Source organism: Phasianus colchicus, chromosome 7, assembly GCF_987193195.1.
Source record: "Phasianus colchicus chromosome 7, bPhaCol1.hap1.1, whole genome shotgun sequence".
In the NCBI taxonomy this organism is placed as follows: domain Eukaryota; kingdom Metazoa; phylum Chordata; class Aves; order Galliformes; family Phasianidae; genus Phasianus; species Phasianus colchicus.
Window position 1 is genome coordinate 27,307,404 of NC_143442.1, and position 22,333 is coordinate 27,329,736.

The 22,333-nt window shown below is 40.0% G+C and overlaps 2 protein-coding genes across 10 annotated transcripts in view; both read left to right on the forward strand.

Moving 5' to 3' along the window:
* Positions 1-8,651, forward strand: part of ANKRD44 (ankyrin repeat domain 44) — a 112,559-nt gene extending 103,908 nt beyond the window's left edge. For 5 of the 7 annotated variants that reach the window (XM_031601155.2, XM_090144278.1, XM_031601156.2 and 2 more), the window contains 3 exons: positions 902-984; positions 1,682-1,773; positions 3,921-8,651. In XM_031601155.2, coding sequence (XP_031457015.1) covers positions 902-984; positions 1,682-1,773; positions 3,921-4,186 — 441 coding nt within the window. In that variant the 3' untranslated portion in view covers positions 4,187-8,651. The remainder of the gene's footprint in view (positions 1-901; positions 985-1,681; positions 1,774-3,920) is intronic. The other 2 variants (XM_031601158.2, XM_090144280.1) reach the window with 1 other exon arrangement.
* A 378-nt stretch (positions 8,652-9,029) lies between these two features.
* The window catches only part of PGAP1 (post-GPI attachment to proteins inositol deacylase 1), a 33,083-nt gene continuing 19,779 nt past the window's right edge, over positions 9,030-22,333 (forward strand). For 2 of the 3 annotated variants that reach the window (XM_031601153.2, XM_090144287.1), the window contains exons 1-8: positions 9,030-9,226; positions 13,908-14,061; positions 15,790-15,965; positions 16,443-16,614; positions 17,666-17,826; positions 19,418-19,470; positions 19,639-19,705; positions 21,086-21,191. In XM_031601153.2, the coding sequence (XP_031457013.2) occupies positions 9,074-9,226; positions 13,908-14,061; positions 15,790-15,965; positions 16,443-16,614; positions 17,666-17,826; positions 19,418-19,470; positions 19,639-19,705; positions 21,086-21,191 (1,042 nt within the window). In that variant the 5' untranslated portion in view covers positions 9,030-9,073. The remainder of the gene's footprint in view (positions 9,227-13,907; positions 14,062-15,789; positions 15,966-16,442; positions 16,615-17,665; positions 17,827-19,417; positions 19,471-19,638; positions 19,706-21,085; positions 21,192-22,333) is intronic. The other variant, XM_090144288.1, reaches the window with a different exon arrangement.

The window sequence follows — 22,333 nt, forward strand, 5'->3', positions numbered from 1 at the left end:
TAAGAAAAATAATTGAAAATCCTTTGATATTTTTACCAAATAATATTACTATAAAATAGCTTAACATAGGGTCAGTGGAAAAAAACAAGAAGAAAAAAACAGAATATATATTTATTCTTATTCTCCAAATTCTGTGAAAGGGACCCAAAATTTTATCTTGAACTCTGCAACCGAGGCACTGATAAGATTGGTGGTAGTGTCTTCTTTTTTTTTTTTTTCCCATTGATTCCAATTGCTACTGCTGTTGCCTGTCTTGGCAAAAAATAAAAACAAAGCATCCATGGTATTCTCTCTACCAGGACTTTTCTTCTGCTCCTCCTCAGAGATGGGATTCCAGATAGTGTCACTCCAGTTTCTGTAGACATGAGCTTCACTGAATTTTCTAGGTCCTTCAGGCAGCTGTTTACCTTCCAGGGTCTCAGAAATGAGGCTCTGGTCTGTTATTGCCTGTTTGATCATCACACAGCTCTGATGCTGAAGGGCTTTTGTAGTAATTTATTAATAGCACGGAAAGGCATTTAAAAGACTTAGGAAGTACAGTGTTAGTTTCAGGGATTAAACCCTCACTTTTTCTGTTATTGTGTAGTTGTAGTAAACAGTTGAATAATTTCTCTTGAGGGAAATTCAAGTCTTCCTGTAAGCTGAGAAAGTGAGTTCATGCATGAGTGGAGGGTTGGAAGACAGATGAATGCCTATGTTTGTAAATATGCTAAAGCATTCTAGTAATGGCAGTTTGTAAATGGTATTATAGGGCTTTTACAGTTCACCTATTACAGATCCTTATAAGCTGAGTAACGTTCTGTATTTTAAACTTTTTACACTTCACATTTGTATATAATGTTTATTTTGCGTCAATTTTAAACTTCTCATTAAATTAATACAGTTATTTGTTTCCAACTAGGGTCATGAAAAATGTGCCTTGTTAATACTTGACAAGATACAAGAACAGAGCCTTATTAATGCAAAAAATAATTCATTGCAGACGTAAGTATTGCCTGATCCTCTCAAGTTCAGTTGACTTTCCAGAAGGTTCTGATGTAGATTCTCAATTTCATGTCTTGGATTTCTTTCTAGATAACAAAATTAGATTTCTTACTATTTTTTTAAGTGCTTGCCCTTGAAAACACTGCATTTATATTGCATTCTCACTTTTGACTTCTTTAATGCTCAGTGTATACGTGATCTGGTGGAAAATATGAAGTCATGTGCTTGAACACTGTATCAGAATGTCTTTTCATAATGTGTCTGTGCAAGCATACATCTACCTGCAAAAGATTTTCTATCTATTTCAAGTTTCACTTTAATCAATCTAAGGTGGTACATTTAATTTTTCAAATTATATGAGGTCATATTTTATATATTTAACATATTTTATATATTTAACTGCCTTCCTTACTGCACATTACTAGCAGAGGTGTAACCATCAACGTTCTTACTCCAGCTGCAAGTATTTGAGTGGAATGAAGGAATCCCACAGCAGAAGATTTAACCACGAGCTCAGGCAGTTGATTTAGTGCTTGCCAATGAATCCATTCATCCTTAGCTTGTTTCCCCTCCCTCCTGCCCTTCAATGTGCAATTGTTCTTCCTCTCCCATTACCTGCTTCCAAACATGAGCAACCTAGCTTTCCTTAGAATAAATATTTTAAACTGAACTTGAATTTTGTCGTTCTGTTTTGTAGACCTCTCCATATTGCTGCACGTAACGGCTTAAAGATGGTGGTTGAGGAGTTACTAGCGAAAGGGGCATGTGTCCTAGCAGTAGATGAAAATGGTAAGTAAATAATACACTCAGATAATCTTCAGTAGGTACCTAACGTGTAATTTTACCGCAGACTGAAGCAGTAGACTTAAAAGCTCGTAGGCATCATTGGTGCTTATATTCTTCCAAGAGCAGACAGTGAGCTGTGTGAGTATATTAAAAAGGACACTTCTTTTTTTTAATATAGAAATATATTCTCAACATCACAGTGGTCCCTTTTACTGTTCATTTTGCATGTACTGTCAACAGCTAGTCTTTTTTAATGCTTGAGTGCAGTGGTAACTTGAATTTCCTAAACATGCAAGTGGCGCCGGATAATTCTGACTCCTTGCAGAAGAATTAAGGATTATGCATTCAATCAGCGCATGTTTTAATGGGTAGGAAGAAAATCATCATCATTTGTTTGATTGTATCCTGGTTCATTCTGAGAGCAAAACTTGTCATTTTCTACTGTCTGACCTAACCCCAAGATGCAAGTGAATGACTGTTGCCTCCTAAAATAAATGATTGGTTAATAAATCTGATAATTTTATTTCAGATCTCAATGAAGTCCTTCCTCAAACATTACAGAGTCTATAGAGGGTTGTGCTTCTATATTTTATTAAAAATGTCTTCCTGAAATATGCTGCTTTCTCTTAAAATATGGACTTCATGGCATTAATGTAACAATTCAGTACTTCCATCTTGCTGTATCTGTAAAGCAACGATACTACTACTTAGTCATTATTGCAAGACTAAGATTTGAGATCTATGAATGAAAAGGGCAGAGTGGTTTTTATTGTTAACCAGATGCCACCAGATGAACTTGCATGAAGGAGTCCTGCTGAAGTCATTTAGACCCTCACCTCATTTAGAGAAAGGGGACAGGAAAGTGAACCAGACTAGCTTATAACCATTGTTTTTTTTATAGTTAAAATCATATGTGCAGATCTAGCCAATTTGCATGTATGTAATGAGTGAAAATTAAGTTTAAATTTGATACTAGCTTAATTTTTTTAAGAGTAGCTGCTTACGCAGTGCAGAATGGAAAAATTTAGGTACGAGCTTAGTAAAAGTACAGTTCTAAAGAATACTTACACTGGGAATAGAGGTAGAAGAGGGAGTTCTATTGAGAGTATTTATTCACTGCTATTGATGCCTAAGTGTGAGTAGTTATTCTAAGTGCAAAGCTGTCCTCGAACTCACCTACTGCAGATGTTTTCAGCTTACTTGAGGCAGTAGGATATCAGTGGAGGTCATTGCTTTAGGTTAAGATGTAGCAATCTGCAAAAGAATTCTTTGCACTTAGAATAGAGGAGTTGTTGGAAAGTTCTGCAGTACAGCTTAGCAACCTGTAAAACTGATAAATAGAAAGCAAAATCAGCAAATCCATTTCAAAGATTTGTGTATGTGAAGAGCTGCTTTGGGGAAGCACTTGAACAGGAGCAAAGTTAAACTGCAGTGAAGACAAACTTGATGGCTCCCCAGTTCTTACAGTTACTGATACCAGTATGATATTAACTTCACATTGAAAACATAGGCCATGCTTTCTGAATACAGTCATTGTTCTTCTAACATAATGCAAATTTTGAAAAATATCCATATAGTCCTACTTGCTGTACATGTACCACGTGTGCTGATCTAATTAGTTTCTTAAATTTAATTCCTAAATAAATTGCTCTCTGAGTTGAGTATGTTCTCAACCAACCAGTCTTTAAAATTGTTTGCTTGTTACTTCAAAATACGATTAAACTAATATCTTTCATGTTTTAATGAAAGCTGTTGTTCTCAGAATGAGACTTGTTCATCTGTACAGAAACTGAAGCCAGTTTCTGTCTCTGTTGCCATACACCCCGTGTTCTGTATCCACCGTATTGTTTGTGCTGTAGAATCGTGTTTGGCAAGTGCTTTTATTTATATTGTTGTGGAGTCTGTTTGCTGCGTGATTTAAAAAAAAAACAGTGCTTGTGGTCACAGTGATTTAAATGCTCCATGAAGTGTGTATCTTCCCAGCATGTCTAATTTGAGAGCAGTAACACACCCCTGCTGCTTGGCATGTAACTGTACCTGGACATACATCTCCTGCTTACAAAGTCGTCTAGAGATGTATATGAGGATTGCTCAGTGCCATTCTCAGTACCCTTAGTACTAACCATTGCCTTGTCTGCGTTTGTGCCCAGGTCATACGCCAGCCCTGGCTTGCGCTCCTAACAAAGACGTGGCTGACTGCCTGGCACTCATTTTGGCTACCATGATGCCTTTTTCTCCTTCCAGTTCAATGACGGCTTTCAACTTCGCTTGTTATAAAAAAGACAGTTTGGGCAGGACACATCTCTGCGATGGCTCCGCTATGGGTAGCATTAACTCTTACAATAAGCCCTTGAGTAATAACCTAGGAACAGAGGATGGGTACAACGAAAATGATTCTGATTCTGAAACATTTTGACTTATTCGTATTCAAAAAAATTTATTTCATTATTATTTCCTTTCAGTTTGGCTTTTTTTTTTTTTTTTTCTTTTAAGACAGCTTAAATCCCACTGCGATATTCTTAACTATGACTCTTGACAAGTAGGTGTTGAGATTTGTAGTGCTGATGAGAATTAAGCCTTTAAATAACCAAGTTGGGGGCATTTACTGGAACGTATTCCCATTACTGTTCTGTGGCTTTTTGTCTTCCTCGTGTTTTCTTTAGGCCCTAAGTGCCCCTGTGGAAAGTCTCTACCTCTAACTTCAAGTATTAAAAAAAAAAGGAAAAAAAAAAAGGAAGAAAAAAAAAAGAGAGAGAAAGAAAATGCCTTTTTTTTTTCTTTTGACAGCACAATTAAACAGGGAATTGTTTGTAAAATGTACTTAAATGATTTAGCTGTACTATTAGTGCACAGATGTGTTTCCAACGTAGCCTTCATAGCATCATCCCTTTTCTCTATTTGTCTGTTTTCTTAGTTCCAGGGGCTCTAATAATTAGGTATTTTTTTCACACAAACCAAAGGTAAAGTTGTAAATCTTAAAGCTGCCTGTATTACTTTTTTACAGGAAAAGAAATGTTTTACATTCTGCATGCATTAAGCACTTAAACGTACAGAAGGCACTTTTTTACAGTTATTAGTTACAGCACACAATTAGAAAAATATAAACTCTTAAGGCCAAATTCTACTTGTCTTAACATATGTCCCACTGACGTTAGTGGAACCACTTTTGGAAAATGGAAATGGCTTGGTCCTTCCCCCACACCCCCAGTTCAGCACAAGCATGAACAGTTGATTTGCACTACAGAATTAAGGAATTAAGGTCAGTAGAAGTTTCTGTCACCTGAGCTGTTAACCAGGAATCTGGTATCAGAAGAGAAATGAAAAATCAGGTGTAGGCAGAGTTGTGCGAAAAGGTTTGTGATGTCTTGCCAACTTTAAGGGATTTTTTTTTTTCTCCTATGCTTAAATAACTTGTTTTTACTGTAGACAGTATTGATTTTTAAATACTTCTGCCACTGTTTGGATTGACAGAACAAAGGTAAAGCAATGAAAGCGTAACACCAAAAGTTTGAAATACCAAACAGGAGAAAACACAAAAATGGACCAGGCAGGGGATTGGAGATGCACGCTAAGAGCCTTTTGTCACCAGCTTTGAAAGCAATGTCAGCTTTGTGAATATGTTTACTCCTTCTGCCAAAGTTTCTAGGTCAAATGGACCCCGACCCTCTTCTACAACAGATGTACAAAAGGAAGAATGAGACTTTATAAACAAAACAAACAAAAGCCTATCCAAACTAACCAGCTCTACCAAGAGGACCAAAATGCTTCAGTGAATAAATGGAAGACTTTATTGCTTTTATTTTTTCTTCAAATGTGAGTGACATAATGAAGTAGCTTTTCTAAACCACAAAAATATAAACTTTTGAGGTAATGACTAGTCTTGAGTGAATTTTACATTTTATGACACAGGTTTCAAGATGACATTTGTAACTAACAATGTGTTGACCACAGGTTTGTTCTTTTTTTGTTGTTTTTTTTTTTCCAGGCTAAGGAAAATGTTCATATGCTTTTAATGTAAATGTGTTTATATTTATTTGAAATGAAACAAATGCCCAGGAAAAATAACTATAGCTTTTTCTCTTTGGTAATATTTGTGCATATTTTTCAGCATAATGCAAAATTAAATGTGAATCTAGGCAGGAGTGATGGCCTGAGTGGAAGGAAGGGAGTGATGCACTTGAGAAGTGCACCCATCTTACCATATGAATACAAAGATGAAGTCCACAGGCTATATTGGTAAAATGCATGGTCATTTAAGAGCATAAGAAAGGGATCCAAAACATTGGTAGACAAGTGAGAGAACACTGTACAGCCACGGGAAAGAGGAAAAGGGTAATATAGCATAGAGTGGGATGTTCAAGTTCCAGTGATCCGTGCTCAGAATGTCTGCAGGCCTAAGTCTTTGCAGGGAGAGTGAGAAGAGCAGCTGCTTCAGTGTACGCTTTTGGCAGGGTAAATGAACAGTAGGGATTTCTAGTTTAGTTGCAGTTTTTAGCTGTGTTCCACTGAACTGTTTAAAAGCTGTCAGCAAACTTCAGTTCTTCAGTTAGAAAAATGATATATTGTTCATTTTGCCTTGCTAAAATTAAGCAATCTTTTTTTGAACAATAATTCATTTCCAAGAATTGCAACAAAAAATCTTGAGGGGCAGCTCTGTGAGGGCAATGATGTTTTCCCTTAACCCTGCCTTTTCTGCAGTAGAATGACAGAGCACATGAAACTGTGGTTTCCTCCTCAGAAATAGCACAGAACAACATTTTTATGATTGACTTTATTCAAAGTTTTAGCTTGTAAAAGCTGCAAAATAGCAATAACCACCTCACTTCAAGCACTGAAAATAAGAGACAGTTGTTAGTTTTCAGTGGTGTCTGCTTAGAAATGAATGGAAATCCCACATTTTACTTCTTTTGTTTCTGTGGAAAGATGGCATTTAAAATGAACAAACAAATGGGAAATGGCTGCCATCTGCCTGATAGGCAGCATCTTCATCTTACTTTAAACAGAGATTAATTACAGTCTAACCCTGAAATGCAGAGATGCGTTATCCTATGTGAAATCATTTCATTTGGAGAAAACCAGTCCTCTTTTCAAGGAGGATGTTGTCTTATTTGAAGCAGGCATTCAAAAAGAAAAGAAAAATCAGTATTTTTACTCACTACCATACGGTTACTGAAAATATTTCTGTGTGTTTGCTATACCTCCTAACTCTGGTAACAGGTAGTGCAATATCTGCTGCTTACGATGGATGCAATGTTACAGAAGCAAAGGTGATTACTGAATTAATTTGTACCTTCTAGGAATCAAATCTAAACTTAATTGCGAAATCATTTCTGTAACCCAGTGATGATGTAAGTACGCAATACTCCAGAAATCATGGAAAAGTGTGATCTGTTGGCATCCTGAGGGCATTGGGAAAGCCGTGTTCTGAGCATGGTGTTCTTAGGACAAGTGACAGGAGCAAGGCCCTTGGATGTACGCAGTATTGGCCTGTCTCAGATCTCACCTGAGTTGCCGGAATCCCTTTTCATGTATGCTAGTACGTTAAGCTGTAATATAATTTATCGCTTGTAGAAGTTAATTAGTTATTTAGGGCAGGTATTTGAGCATGGGAATAATTTTACTCTTGTAAATAATTACCTTGCCTTTCTGTGGACGTCGTACAAGAGTAGAGTTAATCACACATTCTTGTTGCACTTAACCCCGGATCCTGCAATTTGCAGTACATGGACTGCTGCTGTATCTGCCCCAAACAGTGAGTGTTTGGGAAGGGCAGCAGCCTGCCCAGCTTTATTAGCAGGATGGTCCCATCCTGTGTTTTAACCACAGTTGCAGGTGGAATCCATGGCGGGATTGGGTCCGTGTCTCTCTCACAGATATGAGTTACAACCTCCGGACTGCCTGAATTGCTGTGAAATAGCTCAGGGGATTTCTGCTCATCGCTACTAAAAGGGCACCATAATGTGTTTGGTACTTTTATGCAGTAAACCACTGCCAGATTATTAGAGATTATTAAACAAACACATAAAATGAACCGTTTATCCATTGTACTGTTGAGAAACTCGGTTGTGTATCTTGAGGATGATTTAAAAAAAAAAAAATTGTGATTTTTATTCTTAGTCTTGTAAGAAATATTAGAGTGCTTTTTTATATTTGCGTATGATGGAAATGTTTTGTGGAAGTTGTCTTTTTTTTTTTTTCTTCATTTGAGTGTTACAGAAGCAATATATCACCAGTAAATTTTCATTTCAAACCTCCTTTGAATGTACAAAGTGTTTCTCCTTTTCGTATGTTCTACCTGCATTGAAATGAAAATCAATATGCTAAATTTCTATAGGAATAACGTATAATTTTTGCAGTGCTGAAAAGGCTTTCTTATTACACAAAGTAAACCTTAGGTCAGTGTTATAGGAAAGGGCGTTTGAAACTAGTGACAATCCGAGTGTGTGTAAATGTGACTTTATGCGTTTGTATGCAGTGATTACCTATTAAAGCCAATATCTCATGTTTTGTAGGTTTTGTCTCATATCTTATGCTTTAGCATGTGCAATATATCCTTACAACCCACGGTGATACGAATCTGGTGCCAGTGTTATATTTCGCATAACGTTTGTAATAAACGATATGACATGTTGTTGCATCGTTTCGGTGGGGTTTTGTCGGTATCGTTTTCTTTTGTAAACGGCAGCCCTCGGCTCAGCGTCCCGTATCCCCGAGGCGGGATGCGGTGCCTCGGCCCGCCCTTCTAAGCACAGTTTGTTAACTTCTTTCAACTACTGAATGCTGTATTAATGTAACCAGAGACCCCGCCCGTAAACTACTCTTGATATGCATTCAGATGGTTATTTTTACAAATAAAAATGGTACAAATACTGTTGGAAAAAGCGGAGTGCGTTTTGTTCGTTTATTCAAAGGGGGAACAGCGCTGGGGCGGCGCTGCGAGGGCGCGGCGATGGAAACCGGCGGCTGCGGCGTCCGCGCACAGCGAGCGTGAGTTAGTTACAAGCGCTTCGGTCAAAGAACGGGAAGCGGCCCCGCTCCTGCGGCGCCGGGTCGGCGGGGCTCTCCCACAGGCGGCGCCGAGCGGAAGGCGGCGGCAGCGCGCCCCGAGCTCCCCGTCACGGCCCGCGACGTGGCGGGCGGACCCGCGAGGAAGCGCCGGCTCAGCGCCCGCCCTTCCCAAGATGGCGGCCGCCCGCTCCGCCTCCCGGGCGGTGCCGGCCCCGCCCCGCCGTGTCTGCGCGCGGACGGCCCGCGAGGGGAGGCGGGCTGCGCGCCGCTTCGCAGCTCGGCGCGGCGGGACGCCATGGGGCGGGCCGGCCGGCGGCTGCCCGCGGTGGCGGCGGTGTTGTACGGGGCTCTGGCGGCGCTGGTGCTGCTGGGGGTGCGGGACGTGCTGTTCGTTTACGAGGAGAACCGGTGCAGCATGACCTACATGTACGAGTACCCCGAGTACCTGGTGAGCGGGGGCTGCGCGGGGCGGGAGGCGGCGGCGGCGTAACAGGTGGCGGCTGCCGGGCGGGCGAGGCGGCGTCGCGCCGCCCCGCGGCTGTCGGGGCCTCGCTGGGGCGCGGCCGGGGACGGCTCTCCTCGGCCCCGTCGTGCGGTCGAAGGCGGCTGCAGGAGGACGGCTGCTGGCGGCTCCGAACTCGCCCGTGCCCGGCGTGCCGCTGTCGGGAAGGGGCTGCAGCCTGGGCGAGCTGTGCGTACTGAGCCGCTAGAAAAAAGCCGGCTACCTGTGGGGCTGCGTGTAGTGCTGTCACCTGCGCAAAAGAAGGCGGAAGCTTGCCGCGTTCTCCTTCACCTGGTGGTGATGGGCGGTGAGGCCAGTCAGAGGCACGTCCCGTCGGCGCCGCGCGGGGCCGTCGGTGCCTCAGGCCGGGGCTTGTTCCGTCCCGCAGTCCTTCCGTGCTCCGCGGGGTGCCGGGCGGCTGTGTGTGAAGGGGGGAGGCTCGGCCGTCAGCCCGTGCCTCGGGTCGGGAGCAGAGGCGCTCAGGTGGGCGCTGCTGGCAGGGCTGTGCGCCTGGTGGGGGCTTTGCTGACAAAGCCTTTGTAAAGAGCTCTGTGGAAATCTGCTGTACTGAAGCGGCGCGTTCGTTTTGGATCGGTTAATGTGTGTGTGGTAACCTTGGTGTGGTCAGGTCGTGTCGATGGTGGCATCCGGAAGGGAGCTGTTCAAACAATTTTACCGTGCTGGCAAAGCAAATGCAAACACTTAAACATGGTGCAGCAAATTTTGAGGTCTCCTGGTAGCCAGACCCTACTTCAGGTTCGGTCTGAAGCAGCCAAATCAAAGGTGGCAAAATCCTAGAATGTCTCGTGTTGGAAGGGATCTCAAAGATCACCTGGTTCCATCCCCTGCTATGGGCAGGTTGCCAGCCACCAGCTCAGGATGCTCAGGGCCCCATCCAGTGTGGCCCTGAATGCCTCCAGGATGGGGCACCCGCAACTCCTCTGGGCAGCTGTGCCAGTGCATCACCTCTCTGAGTGGAAAAAATTCCCCCTCACATCCAATCTATATCTTCCCTTTCTTAGCTTAAAACTCTTCCTTCTTGTCCTATCATTATTTACCTGTGTTTAGAATTGATTTTTCTGCTGAATGTAAGCTTTCTTTAAGGAAGGACTCTATATCAGATCTCCCCAGAGCCTTCTTTTCTGCAGGCTGATCGAACCCAACTCCCTTAGCCTGTCTTCATAGGGGAGGTGCTCCCGCCCTCTGATCATCCTCGTGGCCCTTCTCTAGACCCGTTCCAACAGCTTGGCATCCTTCCTGCACAGGGGGCCCCAGCCCTGACATGGTACTCCAGATGGGGTCTCACTAGGGCAGCGTAGAGGGGGACAATCACCTCCCTGGCCCTGCTGGCCACAAAATCTGGTTGATGTTATCATGGGTAGCCTGAAATTACCATCTGCCAGCACTCACCTTTTGCGTTTACTTGCCATGTGAGTGCTTGTATTCTCCATGACATAGGTTCTGTGCTGTGAGAGCTGCGAGGCCCGGGATGAGCACAGGGACAGTGAAGTGGCAGCAGCTCCATGTGGAGCCGTGCACATCGCATCTGGCTGTGCTGCTGCCTCTCACAGCAACTGGTCCCAGAGTAAACGCTCTGACTGTGTGGAAAGCAGTGCTTCCAGAGGAGAATATCAACTTGTTTGGGTTGGTGAAGTCATCGTAGCTTTCAGCTACCTGTTTGTTCTTGGAGGGGTTGTTTGTTTTCATTTTAATGTGTGGACTTTGCAGTGCTGCCATTGGTGTGACGTTACTGGGCAAAACTGTCAGGTAGATGTTACCAGGTACCAGATCTTTCTGGTTTGGGTGTTGCGTTACACAACAGGCAGTTCCTTAAACACTGAAGTGCAGTAGATTTGATTTTCTGGAATCCATTTTTTTCTAGTAGCTTCTATTGAGCTTATACCAAGTTGAAGAATATTGGCATGGATTTTTTTTTCTTCTTAACCTTTTTATTTCTTTTCTCTTTTTTTTTTTTTTCCTTTCCTCCCCCATACCCCCCCAGAGTTGTAAACCACAACATTTGAATTTAACCAATGCTTATCCTGCTGGGCTCAGCTCAGTGAGAGATTCTGAAGTTGGTATGGAGGGTTTTTTCCTATACGCCTTATTTCCATGGAAGTAAGGTGAAAAAGAAGCCTACGCTGACATTGTAACAAATTGCTGTAACTCATTACAGCAAATTATGTAATTGAGGTCCTGGGAATTCAAGACCTAAAACCTCCACAAGGAACAGGGCTGCTTGCTTCACGCTGGGGCTCTGTCACCATACTTTTGTAATAGTGGGGCTCCACAATTTGCTGGAAAAAAAAGCAATATTGTGGTTGTACAGTTCTCATGATATGTGTAGGTGTTTGCTTGGGACATTGACCCAAAGGTGACAGCTTGTTTGGCTTTTATGTTATCTGAAAGCTTTTGACAAACCAGAATGGTGCCGTGGAGGAGCAGCTGAACAGATTATTCGGCCAGTTGGGAAGTTTACTTAGCTTACTAATGAAGGCTTGTTTCAGTTAATGTAAGGATGGGTCTGTGCTTTTTTTTTCCACAGAAACCTGAATGCCTTTGACAAAGATCGAATGGGTGATCTGCAAACGTCAGGCCTGAACAGAGCCCAGTGCTTTTTGTTCAGAGTGAAGGAATTACAACCATTTGTGTGTATTTATAATGTGATATATGTATATATATACACACATTACATACAATTTTAGATGTATCTCAATTTTCCATTACAAATCTGTATCGAAGACCATAAGGGGAGGTTGCTGATAGCTGGTATGGCAAACAGTTTGAAAACTGAGGGAGAAAGGAAATGGTCCTCAGTTAAGGAGGAGCAGACAGGGAATAGGAGGGGAAGGGAGGAGCGATACAAGGGGAAGAGAAGTACAGCTTCCCCGTAGGTCTGAGAGGAAACTGAGCTGCTTCTGTGTAGGCAAAGATCTCAACAGAGACCTTAGAGACATTTCTTGATGCAAAACTGAGTTTAATTTTTTTCTTGCTGTGTAAAATAAAATGTTTCTTTAAGATGAAAATTGCACCTTAACATATTTTAAAATATGTTTGTCTCTGATGTGTCGTGGATGGTAACATAAGTGAGAGCTATAAGTAATGTCTTCGCACTTCCAGAAATGTTACAAATCTTTATCTTGGAAACCTGAAATTACAAACCAACCAACATCTATAGAGGAGTGAATTAGATGTCTTCTTGCTTACTGCTTATCTAGTTTAGAGCAGTGTCACAGGGCTCTGAGAGCTGTGACTCCCTGCTCTAAGCTTTAACCAAGATGTCGGGTTCAGCAAGGTTTTGTTCTTTGCTCTTTGGGAACTTGTAGTGCTGTATGAGGTGTTGCATGGGTCGGTTTTTCAGTTAGTTTGATTTTTTAAATACAAGAAATACAACATTTTTAGATATCAACTGGCTGTAAATTGGCTCCTGAGATTTTACAAGGTCAGCTTGTGTGTCAGTGGCCCAACCGTCTGACTCCAAAGACTAAAACTCCTCAGGTTGGCTTCTTTTTTTCTGCTCAGCCATGCTCACGTGGCTAGCTCTGTTGTTTAAGTTCACGTTACGGATGATGTCTCCATAAAAATCCCTGGAGACAGTTCCTGCTGCCTGTGTGGTTTCACCCTCACAGAAATCGCTGTCATCGCACGCTCGCTTCAAGAGTCACACTCTAGAGATTCAGTGCTGCTTCAGGTAGTGCAGGGTTGTTCTGAGTTGTGTGATGTCGGAAATGACTCCAGAATCATCCAAAGGCATTAGGAATAGTAATTTGGATCACACAGATGTCCCAGTTCCTGGTCTCAAATCTCTTGTCCTGGGTGACACATTTATGGTTTAACACTTTTTTCACCTGAGGCACAAGGCAGGGTTTGCTTGGAGAGTGTGCAACTGCAGAAGTGTAATTGCAGTCTTGCAGTTTAAATCCAGTTAAAGTCAGTAAGTGTTCCAAGGAGCTGGGCATCAGAGTTTGGTTCCTTTAAGCTTAAATCTGCATTCAGAAACAGAATGACAGAATGGCCAGGGTTGGAAGGACCATGAATCTCCAACTCCCCTGCCACACGCAGGGCCACCAACCTCCACATTCAATACTAGACCAGGCTACCCAGGGACCTATCCAGTCTTGAACACCTCCAGGGATGGGGCATCCACAACCTCCCTGGGCAGCCTGTTCCAGCACCTCACCACTCTCTCTGTAAAGAATTTCCCCCTGACATCCAACCCAGATCTCCCCTCCCTCAACTTCAAACCATTTCCCCTTGTCCTACAATTGTCTACCCTTTAGAAGAGTTGGTTCCCCTCCTGTTTGTAGGCTCCCTTTAGGTATTGAAAGGCTGCAATGAAGTCACCCCACAGCCTTCTTTCCTCCAAGAAACAAATGTTACTTAGTTTTCTGTGCCCTGGTGAACTTCCAGGCCACAGGGTCTGTTCAACCGACAGCTGGCATGCAGCATACATTGTAATGAGAGCATGCTGATAGTCCAATCTGCATCAGCTACCTCTCAGCAGCGCCTCAGTAAGTCTGGAGCCCCTACGCCTTGTTACTGAGTGCAGGCTGCCTCCTTTGTATTGAGTTCATGTGTCCTAAAAGGTAGAATTTTAATTCTGTGCTGCCTTTTTCTTTTGCAACAGAAAATAAAATTACCGAAGAAAACAGCCAGGCGATATCCAGCGTACGAGCTCTACCTCTATGGAGAAGGGAATTATGCTGAAGAAAACAAGAATCTGATATTGACAGGCATTCCAATTCTCTTTCTTCCTGGAAATGCTGGCAGTTACAAACAAGGTAAACCTTTGGCTAATTTACAGTCCATCTGCAGAGTTCCTGTAGTTATGCATCAGGTGATGGCAAGAGGTTTTCTATTTGAAATAGCGTCAACAGGGGCTGTAATGATCAATCGGCTTATGGCAGGGAAAATCCTTATTAGTCCATGGTCAGTTTCAAGCAAAGTGTTTTACTTTCTGTAAATGCTTACAGGCTTGTAGAGAAAATAATATCCAGAGGAGGTTATAAATATCATGATGATGGGAGATACCGTATGGAAAACTGATGGTGTGTAACGTATTTTAAAGCTGCTGTGAAGTAACACTGTCTCAAAAAACATGACAGAGCAGGAAATAGAATAGTACCTGTGGTGTAGGGGAGGAATGAAGAACAAGTTTGGTGAGTTGGAGGTACTGTTACATGCCACAGATAACATGCTGCTTTACAGTAGGGCCTCTAAATATCTATTCTTTACTTTGAGAATTTGATTTAGGAAGACTGGCAGTAAGCTGGGCTCATTTTTCAAAATCTTTGTTTAAATAATTTTGTTCTGCCTTCATCAGTGGCTCAGAATAGATTACTGTTGTGTTGTTGGTGGTGGTTTTTTTTTGCTTTAAGAGGATTTATCATGAGGATTCATATTTGATTTAGTATTTATTATAGGACAATACCTTTTAAGCCTGGTGCCTCGCTGCAGAGCAGAGTTGCTGCTAACTGTTATTCACAAGCTTTTTGAAACTGTGCTCATGTTGCTGAGAAATGAAAGCGGAAGTGCTGCTGGGCTTCTCCTTCGGTATATTTTGGGCACTTCTGAAAGATGTGATTTCATTATCTTTCATGGGCACTGAAATCAAGCTTTTAAAATTTCCAAAATTCAGATTTCGAGTAGAGGATGATAGTCTGGTTGAAATATTGGAAACGAACCTGAGACTGGGAGATTAGAGATCCTGAGTTCTAGTTAGGAACTTGTCACAGATGTGGAACACAGTGAGAGTTCTGCACTCTGAAGGCTGTAGTAAGCAGCAGCTGGGTGGATGACAGGTCAGAAGCAAGGCCTTTTCTCCCTCAAGATTTCAGGTGTGAAAAGTATTCTTTGTGCTTTCATTTTCCCCTCCTCTGGAAATGTTGTTCTAAAAGTTGATGGTCTTCAAGAAGTTTTAGAAAGCCCTAGCAAGAGCATTGTCTGCAGAGCTGAAGAATTTCTGCATTTTGCATTTTCACCCTCTTGGTGATAAGGTGTGAGTGAAGTCCTTAGGAAGAGAAGCATGATCACTGATCTTGTATCTGATTTAGACATTGTGTCTATATAGTCAGCTGCTGAGAGCAGCAGTTCTTGCTAGTTCACTGCAACCTTCTTTGCCATCTCATCAGATATATTCTTTCCCACCTTCTTCTGTAAGCTTTTATTATAACATATTTACTAATACTTCTCTGTATCAGAAGAATTCTTACAAAAAAAGAAACTAAGTTTTCCATTTTCCATTTTGCAACTTAGTACTGTCTTTGGCCAGCTGATACTTTGTTCTAATTTCTTATATATTCAAGTCAGCCTTTGTGAAACAAAATAAGATTGCATTTAGAAAAACGTTTGCTTTTGAATGTGTTTTTCATTGTCTTTTTCATGCAAGACTTGAGTTGCATTCAAGATAGCATTTGTTAATAGGTCACATATTTATGTGTCTATATACTAATTATGATGTAAGGGTGGTCTAATGGTCGCCGCTTAATTGATGTGATTTCTTTTCCTAGTGCGTTCTCTTGGCTCCATCGCTCTTAGAAAGGCAGAGGATCTTGACTTCAAGTATCATTTTAATTTCTTCAGTGTCAACTTTAATGAGGAGTTGGTTGCATTGTATGGTGGTACTCTCCAACGGCAGACCAAATTTGTGCATGAATGCCTAAAAGTAATTCTTAAGTTGTACAAGGTAAGGAGTGACATATTCTAAACTATTTACTTCTATTTTTGAATGGAATTCTGATCTGTCTCTTCTGATTGGAAGCAGAAGATTGTGAATAAGGGAGGGAGGGTTTATGATGTGTTGAACATGCCAATAATAGAAGGGAGACTCTTTTTTAATATGTTTCTACTGCTTGTGATAATCCCAAAATCTGGGTTAGGTTTTTTGTTGTTTCACAATAAATACTTCTATGTGAAATACATGCCTTTTTGTAGGAGAGCATTAAATTTTCCCTAACTTGTTAAAATAGTAATATAGCATCAACTTCTATCTGGTTTTTCCTAGAAAAGTTTTCTGCTAGCCTGTGTTATTCTAATTAGTATTAGCCTTGAGGGAATACAAGTGAATTTGAGGAGAAAAATGGACATCTGTTAGCCAGAGGAGACTTAGTTTAATGTTAAATCTGTTCTTGATATGCTAATTACCCTTTGGTCTTTGCTTAAGGGTCAGGAATTTGCACCAACCAGCGTTGCCATAGTAGGTCATTCCATGGGTGGTCTTGTTGCAAGAGCACTGCTTACCCTGAAGAATTTTAAGCCGGAACTTATAAACCTCCTCATTACACAAGCTACACCTCATGTTGCACCTGTAATGCCTTTGGACAGATATCTTACTGGTAAGGACTGCAGTTTACCTAAGTACATTTTGTTTCTTTACTGATTTTTCTCTAGCAGTAACAGGTGAGATTCTTGCAAATTGCTGTGGCCTTAGAGCAGCTTTTGTGTGCAAAATATACTGTTCTGTTTACTGTCATTAATCTATTCCTTTCTTATTATGATGGTTGCTTGAGAGCACTCAGCTACTGAAAGTGTGGTATAAAATTGACTTTGTGGATTTGAGCTCCTGTGAAGGGACTGAGAGTCTAAATATAAACTTAATAAGCTGTAGAGCATGTAACTAAATTTGTAAGCTCTGCAGAGAATGATATTTTCTTTTTTTTTTTTTTTTGTAAAATTTGACCTCTGGAGTGACTTTCTATATTAAATAAATTGACTAACTGGAGATATTTTTGTGGAAGTTGTTAAATTTAGTGCTTGTTGCCCTCAAAGTCAGGGAGAATGAATATTGAATATAGATAAAATTATGTTTTACATAACGTATTTTCATATATGTATAAAAGCAGCAATGTATTGTCTGCTCTATAAGATAAGTATAATCATTATTTATGTACTGTTAACTTATTAGAATGACAGATTTTACTAAATAGTGCTGATGAAATATATGCTTAGTGAAAATTGTTCCTTGTAGATCTTTAAGGAATTAGTGAAGGAAAAGAATAGACATTTATTTTCTTTGTTCTTTATGGCACCCAAAGGAAATGGATCATCTGTAGCTGCTGAATTTGATTTATTGTATTTGTATTAATCTTTTCTTCTACAACTGACTGTAATATTTCCTCATTGCTGTTTCTGGACTATGGCTGTACTTAAAATAAACCTGTGATTTGCTACTTAAACAATGTAAATGCTCAGCTAATGTAGAAAGTGTGTCTGTCTTTCCCAACTACTACCTCCTTGGGTTTCAAACAACAGTTAAAACAGAGTGATGCTTGGGTCTTGAATGTCTTTAGGGGAGCTTACAGAAACTTTTAGTTAAACATTCTTATGGTATGTTTGTATTTAAAATAGATGTGTGGAAATTATCATTAACTGTGATGTATTTTACAGATTTTTATACAGCTGTAAACAATCATTGGACTCTAAAGGCCCAAGATTTAAGAAATTTAACTACCCTTTCTGTGGCGGGAGGATTCAGAGATTACCAAGTTCGCTCAGGACTGGCTTTTCTACCAAGACTGAGTCAGCATGACAGTGCCTTATCTGTTGTGGTAAAAAAAAAAAAAAAAAAAAAAAAAAAAACCACCTGCAAACCTGTTTTTGCTTTTGCATGGAGCTGTGTTAAATAGCTATTTATGTAATGCATGTATCAGTATGTGATTTTAGCCTGAGTATGTAGTGTAGTGAAACAAAATATGAGTAATATGTGTGAAAAAGTATATAACGTATAGTACTCTAAGTAGTTAATGTAGCAGAACATCATGTGTCTATTGAAAAAGTATGTGCTGGGGTGGATTCCAGTCATCTGTCACTTGGGCTGTTTCTTTTCATCACCTTCTTGCACTTTTCTGTTCTAAACTCACTCTTTATTTTCTTGCGTTCTGCAAGAGGTGTGTATGTGGAAGCTAACAGATGGAATGTAAAAGTATAGAGTTCTTGTTTGATTACAAAAGGACAACTCTGTCATTGAGCCACTTTCTTTTTTTTTCCTTAATTGCTTATTTTTGAAAGAAGTTAGCATTTTCTGACTATCTAGTCCAGTCTTCTGCTTTTACAAGCATCCCTTTCCAATGTTAATCAAACAACGTCATAGAAGTAGTTTTGTTTTTCATTTCATGCCTCCTATCTACCTGTTGCCTTCATGAAAGGCACTGGACAACACTCCCCAGTAGGGTTTGAAAGAAAAATTGCAGCTTCCAACTTTCATCTAGTGTGTAAGCCAGCTTGTAAATGGGTTTGTTCTGACATCAACTTGAAATATTATCTGCAGCAGTTTTTATTTGGTTGGTGTTTCCCTCCTTGTTCATTGTGCAGAAGACTATCTATAAATAGTCTCAGTTCTAGTTCTGCTAGGCTAAGAAGATTAACTCTGCATTTGTCCTCTGCATTTGAACCTTTCTCTGCTTCTGCTGCACTTTCATTTCTCTTGAGTGTTGGTCACCAGAATTTTGAATGAGATCCCCTATATAGTGGTGCCAGTTCTTTATTGTTTTGTCATCTGGATTTAACAACACATACTATGTTACCTTAACATGGTGGAGTTATTTGTTCTGCTTTATTTTTTTCTTCTTGGCTGTAATTCATAGTTTTTCGTAGTTTACTTGAGTTGAGTTGTACTATTAGCTGATAATCTCTATGGGAGGTTTTTGATATTAGTCCCTACATGCAGTAGGTGCACTTGTACAAACGTATAGCTCCAGACCATCCAGTTCTGTCTGCATGATGTTCTCATGATCTTTTATTTTGAGGATGTCCTTGATTTTTCAGCAGCAGGCTTCGCTGGCATTTTTCTGTTCTAATATGCCAGGATCACTTACTAAAATTAGTAATATTAGTCATAGAAGCAGTCTTTGAAGACCTTTTGGTGAGTTTATTCTTTAACATAATTTGCCCTTTCACCACTAGGCTCCGCTGTCTAGCGTGGATACTTCCTTAGTCATTTTGTTTTACAAGTTCTTATTTTTGCTGAAGTTAACAAGGTTTTGGTCTGAAGATGTAATTCTCTTCAAACACTTTCCCTGAAAATCTTCTTAATTACCCAAATAGATTTAAGTAAGAAAAAAAAAAAACAACAAACATGCTTAGTATTTTAAAATACTGACTACCAAAAGAATGTCTTAACTCTATTCCTTCTCCAAACAGAGTTCAGCTGTGCCTAGGGCTTGGGCCTCAACAGACCATCTCTCCATAGTGTGGTAAGCAAATCAGACAAAGGTTAATTGGCTGACCAAACATCTCTCTGTTCTCTATTCTTCTTACATTATACAACGATGTTGTGTCAGCACAGTATTGTCTCTTCCTCCTACTTTTATTCCCTTGGATAATTTCTTTCTAGATTTCAATTTACTTATTCTGTTTTCCAGGTGCAAAGAATTGATCCTGGCTACCATCAGAGCTTTTTTTGATCTCATAGATGAGAACACAAGGCAGGTTTGTAAATATGATCCTGTAGGTAATCTCCATCGCATTTTGGTTTTCCACTGAAGAATGCTTAATCAGAATAAATAACACCTTGATAGACAGGAGGCTCACTTTTGATTTTTTTTTTCTGTGTCATGCTGAGAGAATTGTTACCTTGTTGGTCTCTGAAAAAATCCCACGGCTTTGTGTTATTTGCTCAAGATGTCAGAAATAATTAGATGTTATATTAATTTTTATTATTTTATAAATAATTTTATTATTTCTTGATGCTTTATAGCTGGAGTGTGGACTGAACTTTTATTCACTAGTGCAGTAGGTTTTGTTGAACTTGCATCATAACAAACAAATTTTGAACGGAATCTCTTAGTGTCTTCGACTCCCCTTTTATACCTCATGTATTAAGGATGAAAAACTGCGGTAGTTTATCTCAGGCCTGATACTACTGAAACTTTCCCGTATGTTGTTATAATGGCTGGCAAATAACACAAATCCTATACTAGCACAAAGAAAAGCTGATGTGTTTATCTCTAGTTACCATCAATTATTTCTTTTCTAAAGAAATATCACACATCCTAATTCTTGAAAATTATTGGGAAATCTCCCTTGGTACTCTGTTCTCTTTCTGAGATGTTAGGCAGCAATAAATTGGGATTGGGATTAAGGTCCAGAGCTTGGAAATATGCAAGAGCAGAGCCCCAGGCATAGAAGAGGAAGGCTTACAAATGTTTGGTTTTTGTTTTTCCAGAATCTGTGGTACAGATTTCACTGGTTTCTTAAGTGTGCTCACTTTAATATGAAATTTACAGAGATAGAAAGGCATTGCAGTTGTTCTGAAGTAGACTGACAGTGTGCTGAAGGGTAAAACTTTACAGAAACCAACTGTAATATCCACGGTGTTGAAGAAAAAACATTAGTCTCTGTGATTTGATTTGGGGGAAAAGAAACAAACAAATAAATTAGAACAAAAGTGAAGCCCAGCATAGACTTAGAGCTGTTTGGATGATGGAAAAAGATTAAATGAGATGTATTAAGCTAGAATTATAACCCCAGAGAAGTAAATATAAACCTAAGAATTTTCAACTCTGCCAAAAGTGTGATATTTTGAGAAGGTATGTGTGTCTAATTAGAGAATACTACTAATAATAGCAGTAATACCAGGGGAGATCTGATAGCAGCTTTTCAGTATCTAAAGGAAAGGAACAGATTCTTCAGCGGGGCATATTGTAACAGGACATGGGAAAATAGCTTCAGTGTAAAGCAGGTGACATTTAGATCAGATATAAGCAAAAAGTGTTAAGTGTTAAGAGTAGGCAAGAATACAAAGCACCCCTAAGCTGCATTTCTACTGATCATGGTATTCATTAATTTTTATTTTTTGTTTTCCTTAAGATAACTGAGGATCCCAAGAAGAGAATGTCTGTTTTGAATCACCACTTTGTTAGACACCCTGGAAAGATATTTGAGGAAAATCCTGAAGCTTTCACAGAACTTACAGGTGTGCAGCAGTTTTCTCCTTAACAGGATTCAGTGATACTCCTTGGTTGATCTTCTTACCAGCAAACTCCTGAAATAAAGTTTGTCCTTTTTTAGACATTGCTAAAATAATAATATAGATTTTAAATGTAAACTGGTCAGTGTTTGTATGGTTTCCAGCACTAAATAGGTTGTAAGTGTTAGGGGCAAAAATAAGTGTGTCATTTTTATATGCCTTTGATTCTGAGGGACAAGCTAAATAGACACATATACCAAGATGTCCAATAGAAAGTCTCAGAAGTTGGGTATAGCTGGACGTTAAAAGTAGACTATAATTTATGCTTACATCCCATTCTTGTTAGAAAGATAATGTGAGTATTGTAGAGCCACTGTGATAATTCTGTGCTACTTAAGAAAATTCTGAATGTCCTGGGCTACTTCATCAATGACTTCCTTTTCGTAATGGTATCAAGAAGCAGGGCAAAATGGCTCACCTACTGGTGGTTTCTTTGTTACTGCTAAGAATGCATAGTTAAAAGATAAGAAATCTTGAGCGTATGAATTCTTGGGAGCTAAAAATATGTTTTTGTAGGGCACAGGTGTATTCCTAGATCTGTTGAAGAGGTCTGAACTGAGGAAAACCATTTTATTTCAGAAATTTTTAAAACATAAACTATTGCAGAGCTGCTGAGATAGCTAGAACTTTGGTTTCTGGTTTTGGCCACCCTCTTACGAGAAAGTACTTAAGACACTGATGTGCTGGAATGTGTCCTGCAGAAGATCATCAAAATTTCTAGTTCCTAGGGAACTGTGTTTGTTCACACTAAATGAGTGATTACCTTATTCTGGTTACACAGAAGAAAAATATTAACCTTCTTGCACAACTTGCATAGTTTATACATCAAGTCTATTCATTATTGTATCATTCTTTTTCTCCAGCTGTATCTTTAAACTCCTACTGTTTTCTTGTACGTGGTATTCAGCTCATCTTTGACTTTCTTTCACATAAGTTTCACATAAATATTAGTTTTCTTAAAAGGATGATGGAAACAAAATTTGGGAATGTTTCTAATGCTGCCTTAATTTAATGTCTGTCCCCCTTTAATTATGTTTATGTTACTCGGTTTCTTGTTTATTTTGATTTCTTGAGAGCCTTATTTTGAA